The sequence below is a fragment of the Pezoporus occidentalis genome, unplaced genomic scaffold (assembly GCF_034315485.1).
Source record: "Pezoporus occidentalis ecotype Australia unplaced genomic scaffold, CSIRO_AGI_Poc_V1 ctg23, whole genome shotgun sequence".
Classification (NCBI taxonomy): Eukaryota; Metazoa; Chordata; class Aves; order Psittaciformes; family Psittacidae; genus Pezoporus; species Pezoporus occidentalis.
In genome coordinates this window covers 4,489,756-4,507,448 of record NW_026914180.1, presented here as the reverse complement: position 1 = coordinate 4,507,448, position 17,693 = coordinate 4,489,756, and the positions used below count along the sequence as shown (strand labels likewise).

Below are 17,693 nucleotides of genomic sequence, written 5' to 3'. Positions count from 1 at the left end.
TTATGGGAGGAAACCATTTTTCTTGGAAAGAGGAGGGGACAATCCCCTCCTGTGAAATGAATGAAATGACACAGCCAACACCAAGCAGTCAGTGTCTCAGAGAGACCCGTCATCACCTCAGCCCAGCCAACACAGTTGTGAAAAAGGAGCTGCCCCACTGCTACCCAATGTCATAGGAAATCAAGGATCAGTGGTTAGGTAGCTCCAGAACCAGGAACAAATTTTAGCAATCAATTTGGAAGAACGGAATAAAACGCTACATATAAGGGATGAAATGTAGAAGAATGCAAGAGGCAGTATCAGGAAAAGTCTTTGCGTGGTTCTGTTTTTCAAATCTTTAAACAAATCAAGCTCTAAGACTCAAAATTAAATCATTGCACTAGGAACCTGAAAGAGCCTTTCTCTATAAGCTTGTCCTTGGTGCATAGAGGACAATCAGAACAGCTCTCCCCTCACGTGGCACTGTGAATGTCCTGCGACCCACACTGGAGAGGCTTCCTTGGGGCAACAACAATCTCACACCAAGATGACATCAGGAAGGGACAGCACATTCATGCCTTAAGGACTTGCATTTAGAAGCATTTGTAACTCAGGCTCAAGCCGATTGTAGTAGGGTCATGGCTGCAGGCAACACACACAGTTAATATGTAAATCTCTCCCACAAACATGCTGTGGGAGTGCTGGATTAGAAGCTGATTTTCCAGCCACCAAACCAAAGGTCTCTGAACCAGCAAAGCCAAGGAGTTACTTCTTTGCAAATAGCATCTTCACTAGTTTGCAAGATAACCATAAATAAATAGTGACAGCAACATTCACAACAGTAATAGTGGGACTGAAGTTTTGTAAGATAATGCTGTTACTTCATGTTCCACAAACTTGATTATCTACCTCAGTTGTTTCATGATAATAATTCTTTATTAAAAGATTTGTTTCCAAATTACATGTTTGAGAGCCTTATACTGCTGACGATGCCAAAGGGAATTTAAAGGCCAGCTTTAGGATTTATGGCTTTGTGACATGGTAGAGGCAAAGTGGATGCTCTTATTGTTACAAATGTAGCTCCAGAAGCGACTTAGGCTACAGGTATTAACACACAGCTTGTGTGCCAGATCTCACCCCTAGGAGACCGTTAATCCAATCTGCCAACTGCTGCTGCACCCTCATACAGCTCTGCCCTGCCAAGCAATTACAAAAGCCTCTTTTTGCTCCCGAGCCACCTGTCCCACACAGCGCTCCACTGGCACCATCAAGCGCTTGCAGTCACTGGCTTAAAGGACGACTGCTCCATTTTAAATTGGGAAATAAAATGGTAGCTACAAAGCACTCACTAGGATTTTTGCAACAGCCTTTGTGGACTTGCTCAGGTTATTGGGAAGCATCTATAATCAGGTTACTAAGAATTATGAGTGTTATGAATAATGAGCTCATTTTGTTGTTGATCTTGTTTTTAAACTGTTATCGGTATTCACATCGCAAGGTATAAACTCCCAGGTTCCTGACCCACTCTGCAGCAGGCATAGTGCAAGACTGGATGGAAATTCTCCAAGTGCTGCACTTGCCTGTTTTATAGTTCTGTTCAGAAACTTAGAAATGAGAATTAAATTATCTAGTACACAGTTAATGTTGTGATTCTAACATACCAAACAATATATCAAAGGAAAAGTAGTAAAAGAGAAACATTATTACCTAATAAGAGTACAAAAGTAGCATGGGACCAAATAATATTTTTAGAAGAAGACTACAATTAGACCAAACCCAGGAAACACAGAAAACCTTAAAATCCATTCACAGGCATACATACACCCACCACCACCCCCCTCAACTGTGATTCTCTCAGAATATCTGTGGTCATAGTAACATCTGTATTATGTCAGACCGGAAGTCCACTTACTCTCTATCCTGGTTCAGACAGTCTCGTAGAATCATAGAATGGTTAGAGTGGGAAGGGACCTTAAAGATCATTCAATTCCAACCTCCCACCACGGGCAGGGACACCTTCCGCTAGACCAGGTTGCTCAAAGCCCTATCCAACCTCACCTTGAACACTCCAAGGCAGACACAGCTTCTCTGAACAGTCTGTTGCACTGCCTCGCCACCCTCATAGTAAATAATTTCTTCCTAATATCTATTCTAAATCTCCCCTCTTTAAGTTTAAAACCATTTGTTTCGGTTTAAAACCCCCTGTCATATCCCTACATGCCCTTGTAAAAAGTCCTCCAGATTTCTTGTAGGCCCCTTTACATAGTGGAAGACTGTTATAAGGTCTCCCCTGAGCCTCCTTTTTTCCAGGCTGAACAATCCCAACTCTCTCAGCCATAACCCAAAGCTGCTTCAGAAAGAAGACTAGAGTTAGCTTATTTATAGTCATCCTTCCCCAAAATACTTTTGCAGGTTCTCACAGCTTGGAGTCACTCTCTTTGCGGCTGTTTATTTTGAGGGATGTCCTTGCCATAGACCTCCCCAGTCATTCTTTACTGGCATTTACCCTTTTTTTCACCTACAACCTCATGTAGTGACACCCTCTTGACCCACAATGGTGCCAAAAGCCTGTTTGGGGTATGATTCTTCTGAACAGTCTTGAGTGTCTAGTTTGGCCTTAGATTTACACCCTGGAGTACACTGCTTATAAAGGCAGCCCTGGGTAGCTGACGGAGATAGGGAATTTACATTGTTCACATCTACATTGACTTGACTGACGCTCACCTTCGCTGGAGTTACAAGCCTGAATACTGAAGGACAGCATGAGAAATCAATGCTTAATTATGCTTTGAATGAAACATTAGATAATGACTTCTTTAAATAATAAAAAAAAAAATCTTGAGCTGAAGAGACTGAACGTGGAAAGATTCTAAAAACCTCTTTTTTATGAAGTTTACAATGCAAATAGTGCAGCTTTGTAGCAATTATGTGAGAAGCTAGCCATGAAAATGGGCTGAATGCTTAGTACATCTAATTAATTTATTCACTTTTAAATAATTCACTTTAGTGGCAGAAATTAACAACTACAGAACCACAGCATGTGTTCTTTCTATTAAAATTTACTCTTAGCATATAAAAATTGCTTTTTCTACTACAGCAGTTGAAAAGGTGAATGCTACAAAGAAGGTAGCCCTGTCATTGAAGTATTTTACGATGGTCATAAGATCAGGGCGCTCTTTGAAGACTCAGAGAAAGGAATACAAGACAAGAAAGATGGGACCTTCAAAAAGCATTAGAGAGCAGCAGTTTAAGAGCACTGAAGTGGATGTGAAAGGAGAATGAAAGTATTCAGATACATGCCAGGGACTTAGTAAAAAATGCTCTCTCTGTTCAGTGAAAGATTTATTTTCCAGTTCTATATGAGATCAGAAGATTCTGAGCTGTATCTCAAAGTACATGTAGATCTAATTCACTGGAAGTAGCATTTCTATTTTCTGACATAAGGAAAAATAAACTGAAATCATATACGAGACAGCGGGACATTTTGTGTGTCATCTCTTTGATGCTGTGGACACCTTCCAAGGGGGAAACGGACTGTGGTGATGATGGACATATCTTCAGAAAGTGGGAAGAGAGCAAACGGGACAGGAAGAAGCACATAGCAAGTTCTTTGCCTGCTCCACAACCTTTTACAGCACCAAAATCAACAGCATCACCGTACAGGTACACTTCGACGTAGGACTCATGCTTTTAAAGACCTGACTAAAGCCCCATGATTCTTTTCTCTTTTCAAGAAAAAGCTTTTTATGGGCAAAGAATAGAAGAAAAGAGAATAGAAGATTCCATTTTCAAATCTGGGTCATTAGCTGCCCAAGAAGGAACATTAATTGTTGGTTTTAACACAGCCCTGATAAAAACAGAGTTCTGCAGGCAGTTAAGAAGATAAAAGACACTTGTTCAGGATAAACAGAGCCACATGCTCCTTGGATTTAGGCACATAACTCAGCTAAAGAGAACATTTGTATCAGAACATTTGCATTTCTGAGTGTAGGAATTTCACTGGGGTGCTCTGAATAGTAACATAGTAAGATCTCATTTTTGAGAAGAGGGCACTAAATGTATCTTTTTTTTGCCTATTTCAGTGATTATAAATAAATAAATGAGACTGAAATCAGAAGAATTAGATTATAAACTCCTGGAGTCTGGGACTGCTTCCTATGTTCCTGCATAGACACCAGAATTAAATTCTTTCTGATCTTACTTTCTAATGCCTACTAAATAACAGTTCTTTTCCCATTTGGCATCCTAGTCTTACTGTATTTATTTCTTTAAAATTCTAAACCAACTATCTGTACTTATCACAATCCCCGTTTTAGATAAAAAAACAAAATGGGATTTTTTTTTTGTCCCTAAAAATTTAAGAAGCAAAATTATGCTAAAGACAGGAATTCACCTTTAATGTAATTCTGAAGCCTCTGTATGTACCAAGGGCACTAGTTCTTCATTAAGTTTTGGGGTTTCTTTCCCCGATAGTTACATTTATTTCATTCCTCTTAATGCAAAGAAAGTTCCCCTGTTTCACTACATGGATTCCCATATGAGTGCAAAGAAGAAAACTGCAGTGATTTTACCGTTGACTCTCTGATTTTGACTACCTAGGAGACCTTTACAATTATATTACCCATGCTTTATTCAAAAATAAATTGCAGGTTATTTTTAAGATATTTTGTGAATTTTGTTAGAACATTCATCTCTACCAGTCTGTCTGTTCAAGTTAGCTCATCTATACACTCAGAAAAGGAAGTAGAATGAAAAACCTAATCTTATCCATGCAAAGATAAATTGGTTATTTTTGTATCACAGTGTTTTGCCTTGAGTCTTTTTATTTTCCCTTCTCTGTCTGATGAAAATCTCATTTGCTAAAGAAAACATTTACAGAGGAAGACTGCTGATAGCTGATGCTGACACATAATACACCTATGTACTCTTGCATGACAGGTTAATTATTTCTGACTTTTGATATTACTCTGGTCTTCCCTGGAACTGTGGATTTGCTTTTCAGTTTACTGATGTATATCTGTGCCTGTGAATAAATGTAGGATACAGTTTGTTGACCTCTGCTACATGAGAAAGACTGTCCAACTTAGCTCGAAATATTATTTTGCACTCAGTCATGTCTGTGCAGTTTGAGTTGAAGTCTCCCAGTTCAAATCAGGATGCTTAAAGTTTAGTCCTAACTCCATTTATCTACATTATTAGAAGAACAGAAAGAGTTTAATCCTTTGTTTTTAAGAGAAAATAGTTAAAGCTCAGGGGTGGCACAGCAGCTGAAGTCAGCATACTCATTTTTTACTGCTCTTCGTTTCATGAAGTTTTGTTGCAAGAATCACACTAAACAACACTCCCTGGAATGGAGACTCAGTAAGAAATCGAGATTTGGTGCAGTTTTATTAAAACCATTGGTAACGCACGAGGGAGTATGCGCTAGCAAAACTGGAATGTGGGGATGCAGGAAGACCGGTTGGGCAGAGCTTCACTTTCCAGTTCAGTCAGATAGATCATATCGTGTTTTATGAATGCATCTAGATCACCATTTCAGAAACACAACTTCCTGCTGAATACATCGCTCAGTAACAGGGAGTAACAGAGCTTAAAAATTGGGATTTTTATTCCAATAAAAATGTGGTTTTATTTTACGTTTCCACCAGGAAAGAACTGCAGGCCGCAAGTAACCATAGTGACCCGATAAAAAGAGGATCTCCAGCAGTTCCTTCAGAGTTGAGATGATTCCACTCCTAGGGTACCTGCTAAGGACAATGCTGGCGTGAGCACTTTCCTTGGCTGTTGTGGTTTAAGCCCAGGCGACAACCCAGAACCATGCAGCCGCTCACTCGCTCCCCCCCCCCCCACCTTCTTTTCCTGCTCCCAGAGGGATAGGGAGGAGAATCGAAAGAATGTAACTCCCATGTGTCAAGATAAGAACAGTCCAGTAACTAAGGTATAACACAAACCCTCTGCTGCTACCACCAATAATAATAATGATAAGGGAAATAACCAGGGAAGAGAATAAAACTGCTCACCACCTGCCTACTGATACCCAGCCCAACCGAGCAGTGATCTAGCCCGTCCAGGTAACTGCCCCCGATTTATATACTGGGCATGATGTGCTGTGGTATGGAATATCTCTTTGGTTAGTTTGGGTCAGGTGTCCTGTCTCTACTTTCTCCCGGCTTCCCCTCCTCCCTGGGACAGCATGAGACTCAAAAAGTCCTTGGTCAGAGTAAACATGACTTAGCAGTAACTAAAAACATCGGTGTTATCAGCACTGTTCCCAGGCTGAAAGTCAAAACCACAGCGCCGCACCAGGTACTAAGGAGAAAAATGAGTGCTACTGCTGAACCCAGGACACTTGCCTTTAAAGGGTGAAAATATATTTTGCATGGGTAATAGGCACAAGAAGTCTCCACCTACCCGTTCCTCTTTGCTGAGATTCAGTGCCTATTATTTCCCCTTATTAAGACTGGAAAATAAAGGAAAAGTATGTAGATTTGTGATATGCCATTTCATTCCACTTTTTTTTTTTTTTTTGCAGAATTACTATGACAGACACTTAATTTGAACTAGAAACCCCCTGCCCCATGGCCCAAGGAATTTAGCTACCAAAATACTATTGCAGTTCATGCACTCAAGGGCCTAAGCCCACTCTAACTCCTTGTTTAAGCTGGAAATTTTCCTGTAATTAAACTGAGCTGTGCCAAAGCAGAAGGGTGCTGCTAAGAGCAAAGAGCCATTCAGGCTACATAAAAGAACACATTTTCCGCTAGAGGTTTATAGAGATTTGAAATGAACCATGAGGGTTCTCCAAAACAAATAAAATAAAGAATAGGCTTAACCTCTGTTCTTTCCCTGTGTTAGACCAAAATTGGTCATGAAAGTTACCAATATGAAATTAGTTTCCACAGTTCCTCCTTCAAAAGGCAGCTCTAGGCTTAAACTTGTCACTAACTATTGCTCCTCCGTCCTGTGCCTGTGTCCAGAAATCCCTATTCTAAACAGACAATGTGACAGCAATTGGACAGAGTGATGACTGTTGAGCAGTCAGAACAAATATTCCCACCACCTGATAACATGTTTACTCGATTAAAATGGGTATCCCCCCTCCCATAGCAAGAATGTTTAATTTTGTAAGCATGTGCAGCAGAAAAGCTTTAGCACTGACAGGGCTCTGTTACCAAAGGCACAACTGAGGACATCTGAGAAAACAGTGTTTGCACAGCGCTGTAATAGAGTTTTGAAAACCCATAAATCCCTCAAGAGTTGTGTGGCGAACTTCCCTCTCTGTGCTGCTGCAGATATCAAATATTAATTGGGCTGAACCAATTACTGATACCAACACATGTCAGAAAACCTCAGCATATTGGTATGTCTGACAAGGATACTGCTGCTTCTACCTGAAATGAGTTTCATCAGTAGGAAAATTTCCCAGTTGCTCAGACTGCATTTATTAGCAGCTCTGGATTACTTAATGCCAGGTGACCACAAAGTGCTGATGTCCTGGGTGAGATGCCTACTTCCAGGTCTGACAGAAGAGCAAATGGAAATGTAGAAATGGTTTTGGATCAACCTACTCTGATGCCTTTGAAAATCCTCTTTTGTCTGTCTTGCAGTTCAGCCTGCACTGAAAACAGCAGATTAGGGAATTTATTCATGGTGGTTTTGAGATTAGAAAAGATAGGCAGTCTTTCACAAAGAGTATTTTAAGTAGACCAGATTCATAATTAAAAAGCCCTAAAACCATCTCCTTTTAAAATAAAGGATTGTCTGTAAATTTTGTGAAATATTAGCTGCTGCTTCAGCTTCAAATCCAAAGTAAACTATCACTCACAAATTAACCTCCCCTATGTTCTCAGTACTTTCTTGTTAATACAATACTTCTGGACACAAAAGTCTTAGCTTTTGTTATGTAAATGTAGCTGGAGCACTTCTGTTCTCCTTATCACTACAAATAGGATAAGAAGCACATTATTAAACAAGATATTTACTCTACTGATCCTGGCTGTTGAAATAATATGACTGAAAGCAGGACGCAAGAATACGTAAGAAGAAGAAGAAAGAAGGCAGCCCCCACTTTCATTCCCGTATCTCCAAAGTCACCCCACTAAAACCGCACATAGACACAGTCATAAAAAAGGCTGCAACATTCAGAAGCTGCAAGCATTTCACTGAAATAGTAAAACTCAGCTGAACTATATTAGTAATACTTATTGTATGGAAAGCAACTGAAGATGTTGTTTTCATAAAAAAGACCCCAAATTTAGCAAATCATTAGATTTTACAAGCAACTGGTCTATGCGGTTCTACTAATGCGTTAACAATTTGACTTCTGCTCATAACAGAAGCACTGAACAAGTCCCCCGATGAACAGACAAAAGAGAAGATAGTTTGCTTGAAGATACATATATAGACGTAATAACAGAAAAGTATTTTTAACTCCATATATAAATACTATGGAGTTAAAATACAAACTCCAATATAAACTCCACAGTATGGGGACTGACTTTTTTTTTTTTCCTTATTTTTATGTAGGAATTGAAACTATGGTTATTTACCCTAATAACAGGTAATTAATTCTCATAAGTAAACAAATTTACAGTGCTTTAGGCTTGAAAATTGGTTTAGCCACTAGCCTTTGATAATAGTCAACTATGTTTATATTGCGCAGCTTTACAATAGAGGAGCCCTGGTTTATGAGCAGCAAAGATTCAAAACTGCATTCATATGATAAAAAAAGATATGAAAGTTATAAACATAAGCTTTTTGCTGCAAACGCTCCACTCAGAAATTCTACTGATTTACAACAAACACCAAAAAGTAAACAAATCACTACACCAGCTAGCATTATTTTATGTTCTAACTGTGTTCACTTTACAGAATGTAATCACTACACATTTTTATTGTTCCTGAACAACACTGGCTAGGAACGAAAAAAAAGTAAATTTGAAATATATTTATTGCCACAGTAAGAAAACAAGTTTATGCAAACCCATATCTACCACTGGCAAATCCATTTCAATTAAGTAATAAATATCATAGCTACAAGATTAGCAGTATTACTGATGATAGCTATGACAGTGTCTAATTTTCAGAGGCATATTTATCATAATAGTTCTCAACTCAAAAGGATGTTATGAGGATTCATTAATATTTATACTCAATGTTTTGGAAAATAACGAGCATTATAGTATTTTAATTTTTACACAACTAATTAAGCAGGATGAGGTTGTAATTGGAGTCATAAGCACAAACCCTGTTAATTCCACATACCAACTGGACTTGGATAAATAGTAAAAAAAAAGAATAACAGCAACAATAATAATACGCTGCTTTCTATAAATAATGCTTTTTTACTTTCATCTTCTAAATACAAAGTCCAGGGTTTGGACTATGTCTCTCCAAAGTCTCTTTGGTCCCAGCCCTCCCATGAGATCTACGGCAACATGCAGGGAGAAAAGAAATATGGAACTCACCTCACAAACTAATCCAAGTAAAAAAAACAACCCAAACTTAGCCTATTCTAATTAAAATGATGATTAATTCTTTGCAACTTTCAGCATTATAAAAATGCATTCTTTCAGCTGCTAAAAGAGGTAATAGCATCTTTTGTAGCAGCTATAAAAGTCTCCAAGCCCTAATTGTTGTTCAGAAGACTTAGCAGTTTGATCTGTATTAATCAGCCACAATTTCCTGTGTGTAATTGCTCTTAACTACCTCAAACATAGTAATGGACTGGTAAATTGGAAATGAAGAACAAATAGCTTTAAGAAAATTCTTAGCCACTTTATTTCCTCTCTTGCATTACTACAGTTATTCATAAAAAAGGTAATTAAATATTCTCTATTTAATGTCTCACCACATCACTTGAGAAAATAACTTCTCATTTACATTCCTCTATTTCTTTTATCACCATTATACAAACTCCACTGGTTAACTCTGACTATGACAGAAAGCTATGCAAGCCGATGCAGTTTGGTTACTCATTGTTATTCTTACACCATCATTCTCCCAGTCACAGCAATGCCACTGACTTCAGGAGGTGGTTTGTCACTTATCTGTTTAGGAGCTCCGTTCTGGAACTACAGAGATCCATAAATGGGATTCCAGCGCAAACACCATAGAGATTTCTGTGTCTCCCCAGAGACATGGAACTCCCCCAGCAATTTGAGTGGAGCCATGTCCTGGGCAAAAGTGGCTTTGACCTGACATCGGCAGAGAGAGACTTGACCCTCTGCAATTTGTCTGCTGAGATGCCACAGCTAAATTTCCATGTGCCTGTGCGTTTGGGGGTTATTGAACTCTATAGCCAGAGCTCCGCACACTTGTTTTGTGAAGGATGATTTGAAATCAAAATTTTTCTATGGTTGTATTTATTCCCCAATGCTTTCCCAAAACTTCACCTTGTGGTTTCAGCCCCAGGTTGGATGTTTCTTCAGTGTAAAGAAATAAAACTCAAACAAACAACAAAAAAAATTGCAAGAGTATTTTAAAGACAAAGAAGCCTGGCGTCTTCCCTATGACCTTTCCAGAAAAAGAACAAATCTCTGTGTTCAAGGTTAGAAAAGCTCCCTATTAGCACAAGGCTTACCTAGAATATTGCTGCCTGAAAGATTAAACTTCTGTAAATACAAGCGCTGCAAAAAAAGCATTTACAATTAAATCTGACAGCCTGACTAGCCACAAAGTACCCATGCCAGTCTCACAACAGCCTGCAAAGCTTGTTGGGAGAAATATGTTTTAAGGAACATGCTTTAATTCAGCATCCTCTAAGATGATGAAGTGATAGAACAGGAAAACACACATCAGTTGCCTCAATATCTTTGGAAAAGAGGTGCCTGCCAGTTCAGGGCCATGTTATTCCAATGTGGATGTCAGTGTTCATTACCCAGACCAACACTAAGCAGAGTCATTTCTGTGCAGATAAAGAAAAACAGACTTGGATGGAACCATTACTGTCAGGAAAAGATTTTGTGGCATTAAAAAAAAAAAAAAAGTATTTCACTTCATTGGAGTGACACCCTATGTTTTTCTATTTTGATGTTTATTGCTAGCTGGTATTAAAAATAGGGGCTGAATCTATTAATAGCAGAATTCACATAAATGATTAATTCATATTATGTATATTAAAATATTGTACATGTATATAAATGGAGCACAATGGTATTGTGTAAAAAAAATTGATGAAAACATCTATACTCAAACTAAAAGGCAGCACTTTCAAAAGGAAAAAATAAAGCAACCCTTTCTGACACTTATAAAATAAGTACCCAATAATTTCAAGAAGTCTCCTTTCTGAAGGTATTTGTAGACTTTAAACAAATGTCTTTTGACCTGAAATTTCCTTTTGACTTTGCAACAAGGGCAAACTGCCCAAGGCTTTGCTAATCAATTTCTTGCGTTGCAGAAAACAACAGAATTTGAATTTTGTCCAAGAATACAGTTTGAAATGCAGAAAATGTGGAAAGCTAACAAACATGCAATTATTTGTAGCCACAGTCTGCATACCAAGTGAGAAGAAAGCTGAATTAGTAATTTAACAGTTATTGCAACTTTAATACACAGAGCCACCCATCATGGCTTAAGGATGCAATATTCAAGATGGAATTTTTACTACCCCTCTATTAGTATGTTTCCTATTAAAAAATATCTTTGTATTCTTTGTAAGCATGGATCTTAAAGGAAAAAGGAGGGGGGCTTTTTCTGGTTTTTGTTCTTTTTTTCTTTTTTAGACGACTATTTCAGAAACTCATGATATCATAAACTCATATATGAATACTTGCACAATTTGCAGTCGTCTCTTATACTGAATACATTTCACATCCTGAAATCTTCCCAAGGGTCATGTTTTCAGCTTGCCACCCTGGGTTTTCCTTTCTGGAAGAAGACGTGGTGTGAGGAAGTAAGCACCTGGCTGTGTGTTGCTCTTTCTTCTTCAGCCAGGCACTTTAAGCACCACAAATCAGAGTTTTGCCTGTACCTCAAATCCAGAGACCTGGAAACACTGAAATACAGAGAGGAGAATGCAGAGGGAACATGTCCGGCCTAGCCTTTCTATCGCCATCCGCCTTCTCCTCCTTTACTGCCTACATAAAACGGTCCTCTGCAGGCTGAACCGAGTCTGGGCTGCAAAAGCCTGCATAACTTTGCATCTTGCAGATCTTCCGAGTATGCAGTCGTTTCAGTGGATAAAGGTTGAGAATAAAAAGTGAATTTCTTAGTAATGCTTTTAAGGACTGACTTTTTTTTTTTGCCTTTTTTTTTTTATATTTTTTGTCATTATGGACATTTTTCTCTCGTTCTTAGAGGAACTGAGGAACCCTTTCCCCTTAGGGCTCTTCCTGCTCACACAATGCAGTGTTAGCACAGGGCATTCACAGCCAAAGGCCAATCTCCACTAAAAGAACTGAATTTTACAAAACACCTCTGGCACACAAGGCAGGGGGGCTTTCAGGCAAAGGTTTTGGTTGCTTAAGGGCCATTAGGCTGTCTACCCTGTATTTAGATTTAATTTAATGCTTCCACATCCATCTCTGTTCAGAGCTCTGCTAAGCTTCGGGTAAGTGAAGTCTCACCAGCTGTGTTTTCCTAGGAAGAAGTTATTATGAATTATCCCTAAAGTTTCTGAAACAGTTTTATTTGAACTTTTTCTAACACCAGGCATGGTTCTCCTGACTTTTATAGCACTGTGAGTGAGGAATAACTCCAAAGATGACAGCAGAGAAATCAGATGAGCAACAGAGCCACAACCTCTACAGCCTAAAGGACCAACAAATTTCCTTTGTTAGCAGCTGAAACTTGATTTATTTTATGGAAGAAAAATTACTGTTACTGGTGAGTGAATTATCTTCTTTTTGAGGAAGTGGTGCAATTCTAGATTATGGAAACAATATATATAGGGCTTATAGTTTATCCAAGTAGTACAACATAGCTATCATTCAAACATTTCAGGTCTTATACCAGCAGAATTTAAAAAGAAAATAAAAATTCTTCATGCCAAAGAACTGCTTCCCATGTATTTGAATCTTTAGTCATCATTTAAAAATTTGACATTCCATTTTTCTCTTTTGAACTTTGGTAGAAAATTAGCCCTAATTTAAAACTTAGTAGTAACCTAATGGTGATTTCTTACAAATGATTTATACCTAAACTTCTGAAGAAATGGATTTATAATGAAAGTGATAGCTCAACCCTAACTGCAGCACTGAGAATGGTGACACTATAATTAATGCATTGTTTCAGTTGTGGGAATCGTGACAGCTGTTTTTTTGTTCTGGGGAAGAAATTTATAGTGTGACTAAAAAGGCAAAATGGAAAAAATATCACAGAAAAGAAACAGAACTCCTTTTAGCAAAGACATTAATTTACAATCCCCCTCCCAGACTGGCAATGACAGTGTTTCCTCTACGGTGTAATTTATACCATTCTCCTCTACTAGATGGCAGTATGACATACGCTCAGAATATCTAAGTGAGGGGTTTTTTACTTGGTTACATAGGAAGCAATTAATTTAAAATATCATCTTACTAGCACAGAAATGGAAGGAAGAAAAAAAAGAACCACAAAAACTTGCCAGTGGATGTGTATATTGAAATCAAATCTATTTACTTACTGGTTCAACATTAAAAGCAAAAAGTGCATATTCCCGGTCAGGTGATACTTCGTATCGAATAGCCTTTAAAGAGACCTAGAAAATAAATCAAACATTGAAACAAGTCTTTTTTTCCAATGACATTTAGAACTAATTGTTATGACATCTTTCTAACAATGAAGAATACTGCCAGACCAGGAAAAATAACTCATCACAGCTCTTTTCAAACCTGGAAATGTAATGTGGGCACTTACACGCTTCCCTAACAGAAAGAATAGCTGCATTGCTGTGATCCTGAGCAAGCAGCCATCACAAAAACCCCCAGGACTTTCCTTACAAACTTAGTGCACCATGGCTGCCGGGGTAGCTGTGGGCAGCAGGCAGTATTAATTCCCTCTCATCACCTGCAGTCACTGGCCAAAGTGAAGGAGATAACAGTAAACACCTGCTGGAACAAATCAGTGTAAAGAAACACCACTACCTCTCCTGGTTAAGATATCAGTGGGAAAATTATCCTATTTTCCATAGTTAAAAAATTCTTTGGGATGCTGTGGTGATAGAGCTTTCCAGGTGCGCCCTGACCTGGGCTCTGCAAAGCTGAACTTCAAGGCTTGCTGACAAGAAAGGATGCCAAAATATCTCAGACTTGTCAGGACTTACCTTTTCTCTGTTCCACTTATCATTTGTATAGTGCAGGCATTTCTCCTTTCTGGTGTATTTCAACATAATACATTACTGGCACACATGACATCAAGGTCAGAGAGAGGTACCACTAACATGCCCCTCATACACTGCTCTTTAAATCTCACCTTCTCACCTAAAAAATTAGATGCAAATCCTTGGGAGATTCCCATTGAGCAAAATGGAAGGGGGAATTTGGGCTGCAGCATCCCACTCTGAGAGAGCTCCCCAAGGGCAGTGGGGGTGGAGGCAGTGCATGAAGAACCCATGAGACAGCCAGAGGCAGAGGGGACTGATTATAGAATTATAGAATGCTTCGAGTTGGAAGGGACCTTTAAAGGTCATCTAGTCCAACCCCTTTGAGAGGAGCAAGTTCTTCTTCAACTAGATCAGATCGCTCAGAGCCCTGTCCAGCCTGATCTTGAATGTTTCCAGGTATAGGGCATCTATCTTTCAGGCAACCTAATGGGCTGATGGGCCACCATGGATCAGAAGAAGGAGTACCAGGGGAGCCTGACAGCCAGCAGTGTCATCATGAAGGCAGGTTTTATTTATTGTTATAACACAGCAAAAGTAAAACATGCCAAGGCAGCAAAAGTTTTTCTTACCCAGTGCTGGGAAGAAAGAGGACAAAGACAATGTGCCTGGATGAGGCGTAACAGCAGCTCTTGTATCAGGACTTTGTGGATAAATGTGGAGGTGATACTTTGCAGATTTATTTACTGAGAAGGCAGAGGAGCAAGGGCAGAATAGGCAGTAGAATGGCCATGCCATGAAAAATAGGATTACCTTGTAACACTGCACTTTTCTTACAAAAATTAAAACCAGGGAAATAAACAGAGGACAAATGGAAGTAGTTTTATTTTAACAGACTTTGACATTAAAGGAAGCTAGCCCATTCCTTGACCCTTAGCAGAAAGAAAGGGGTTACACTCTAGTAAAAGAGGATTGCTTATGTGGTGTAGGTTGAAGGTTAAATGGCAATATGTGAAGTTTAAAGTTGGGTCCAGCAGTAATAATTCAGTGGTAAGTTCTTTTTCTCATTAAAAAGAATTAATACTGTACTTGAGATTTTTATAAGTCATATACAGAAAAATAAAATCAACCTGGAATGTAGTTTTACAGTTTTCTTGTGGATCTACTTTTAGCTTTTGAGTTTTTAAAGCTGTTTTCTGTAAATCTTGGGTTATTAAGATAAATCTCTGTTAGCCATCCTCTACCTTTGTAGTTTTACAAAGATACAGTACAACAAAACCATCCCAAGTTAATCAAACCCTTAGAGAGGTACTGCGGAAGTGACATTTTTTACCACAATGACATGATTTATCTCTCATTGTCAAAACGCACATAATTTACTTTGGAAGTTAACTTCTTGCTGGAATTATTAAAAACACTCTGACATTTGATGTACTAACTTCTGCCACAATGCTGGCTTCATCTACTACAAAAAACAATGCTAAAAACCACTTTCATCATTATAAATAATTATCTGTATCAGCTGTGAATTCATTTTCTTTTCATTCATTTTAATAGCCAACTACTAACTTCTTTTCCCAGTAATTTCTTAGGGTTGCTGTCACAGGCAACTCCACTTCCATTCATCAAGCCTACTCATTAACAACACTGAAATTACATTTCAACTATTAGGCAAGAAAAATCAGCAAACCCACAAATTAAAAAATAAGCATTTGCATGAAGGAATGTGGAGAATGCTACCAACACACAGTATATTATACCAATTGTCTTTTCTATTAAGCATGCAAAGATGAGAATTATGCATCTTTCAATTATACAGTGTATGCAAGACTAGCTTCAAATATCTATATGATACTTTCCTGTAGTATGAAAGAAACTGAGTTTGCAGAATAATAACAAAAGCTGGAATTCAATTTCACATTATCAGTCATAGCGTAGCCCATAGCATTACCAGTGTATTGCTTCTTGACAATACACGAAGTTGAACCCCAAGTCATTTTCTGCTTTACTGATCCAACTGCAAAAGAACTGTGAAATTCTGCTACTCATTACAGGAAATACTTACAATTTTTTTGTTTTCTATTAATATTGTTGAATTGTTAGTTTCGACATTCCTCAGAATCACTGTGCCATTCTGGTTTCTATAAATGAATTCATTGTCTACAAGGAAGAAAAGAGAAGAACATTAAGGAAATTTGGAATTGTCTGTGTAGAAGCCAGTTATGGACTTGAACCAAAAGTACTGCTGAGAACTTCCCTCTAAACAACACATTTTTTTTAACACAGCCATTGATGTGATGTTAAAATGGCTTCCAGGCTAGTCATTAAATAACATGGTTAGTGTTTGTCAAATGTTTATTCTGCCACACTTTCCCAGAGCTGAATGCAAGAGGGTGACTTTTTCTGAAAGTACATATACAGCTTGCTATATTATTACTGTAGGAAAAAAGAAGGTTAAAAAACATTCCTAACACTTAAAGGTTTCCAAGATTCTCAGTCTCTGTAGGAGTTTAATAATCCAGATGCCTGGAAAGTCTCTGAAAGGTAAAGGCAAATCACCCTCTAACAAAGCAGATTCTGGAACCTTATATTGTGCAGATCTTCCAACTCTGCCATTTGTCCTGCAAACTTATACCAGAAGGAGATGCATGCAAAGAAATTGCCATTTCCACATGGAACAAGACAAAGAAGCTTGTCCCTATTGCACTTTGGGACTACTACAGCACTCAGGACATCTGGATAAGGACAAGAGTCCCTTCCAGGATCCTGCACAGGCAGAAGCCAGTCTCCAGCTCTCAAAGTTCAAAGCTTATTTGACAGAAAGGTTGGTGTAGACATACGAAAGAAACTCCAAATGAGGGTTGGATAGCAGGTCAAAGGTTCAGGATGAAAAAACGTAACATTAAAGGGCTGTCATCTTGTCAGATGTCATAAACTGAAGTTCAAGTCTGATCAGTGCTTACACGCACTGCCTCACAGATAAAACATAAGATGTTAAGTCCCAAGCATCCTACAAGAGTAGGGTTACTGTTTTTTTTGCAACTGGGCTAAATGAAGATTGAGAACTGATGAATCCCACCAAACTTCTGCCTCCAGTTTTAGTTAAGGAAACGATTCCTCATTGCCTACCCTCACTGTGTTTACCCCAGGGTTGTTATCACAGTGCATCCCACAAGTGTTAGGGACACACAAATGGTTAAACATTATCCATATTGGCTGGGATAAGTCAAAGGCAAGTTTAAATCCTACAGGATTCATACAAGCACAGACCCAACTTACTGTAACCACAAATGTGTGCGCTGCCCACCTTGGGGTAACATGCTGAAGACATGACTGGGTCCAGAGCCTCAGTCTTACAAAACTTTGGTGTACAGACCTAACATACTCCTTCCTTATCTGTGTTTCAGTCTTATTTCTAAGCTGGTGATGACAATTCTCTTCACAGTCATTAACCACCTTTGAAAAATGCTCTGAA

At 38.5% G+C, this 17,693-nt stretch overlaps 1 protein-coding gene across 10 annotated transcripts in view; it reads right to left on the bottom strand.

The window, feature by feature from the left end:
- Positions 1–17,693, bottom strand: part of DPP6 (dipeptidyl peptidase like 6) — a 563,983-nt gene that overhangs the window by 130,327 nt on the left and 415,963 nt on the right. For 7 of the 10 annotated variants that reach the window (XR_009965358.1, XM_062621474.1, XM_062621476.1 and 4 more), the window contains exons 4-5: positions 16,284–16,378; positions 13,583–13,657 (exon numbers count right to left, since the gene is read on the bottom strand). Coding sequence is in view for 9 of the 10 variants with exons in the window: in XM_062621474.1 (XP_062477458.1) it covers positions 13,583–13,657; positions 16,284–16,378 (170 nt within the window). In the remaining variant the exon portion in view is untranslated. Of the gene's footprint in view, positions 1–8,912; positions 9,407–11,688; positions 12,730–13,582; positions 13,658–13,815; positions 13,865–16,283; positions 16,379–17,693 lie in introns of those variants that run through there. The other 3 variants (XM_062621480.1, XM_062621481.1, XM_062621478.1) reach the window with 3 other exon arrangements.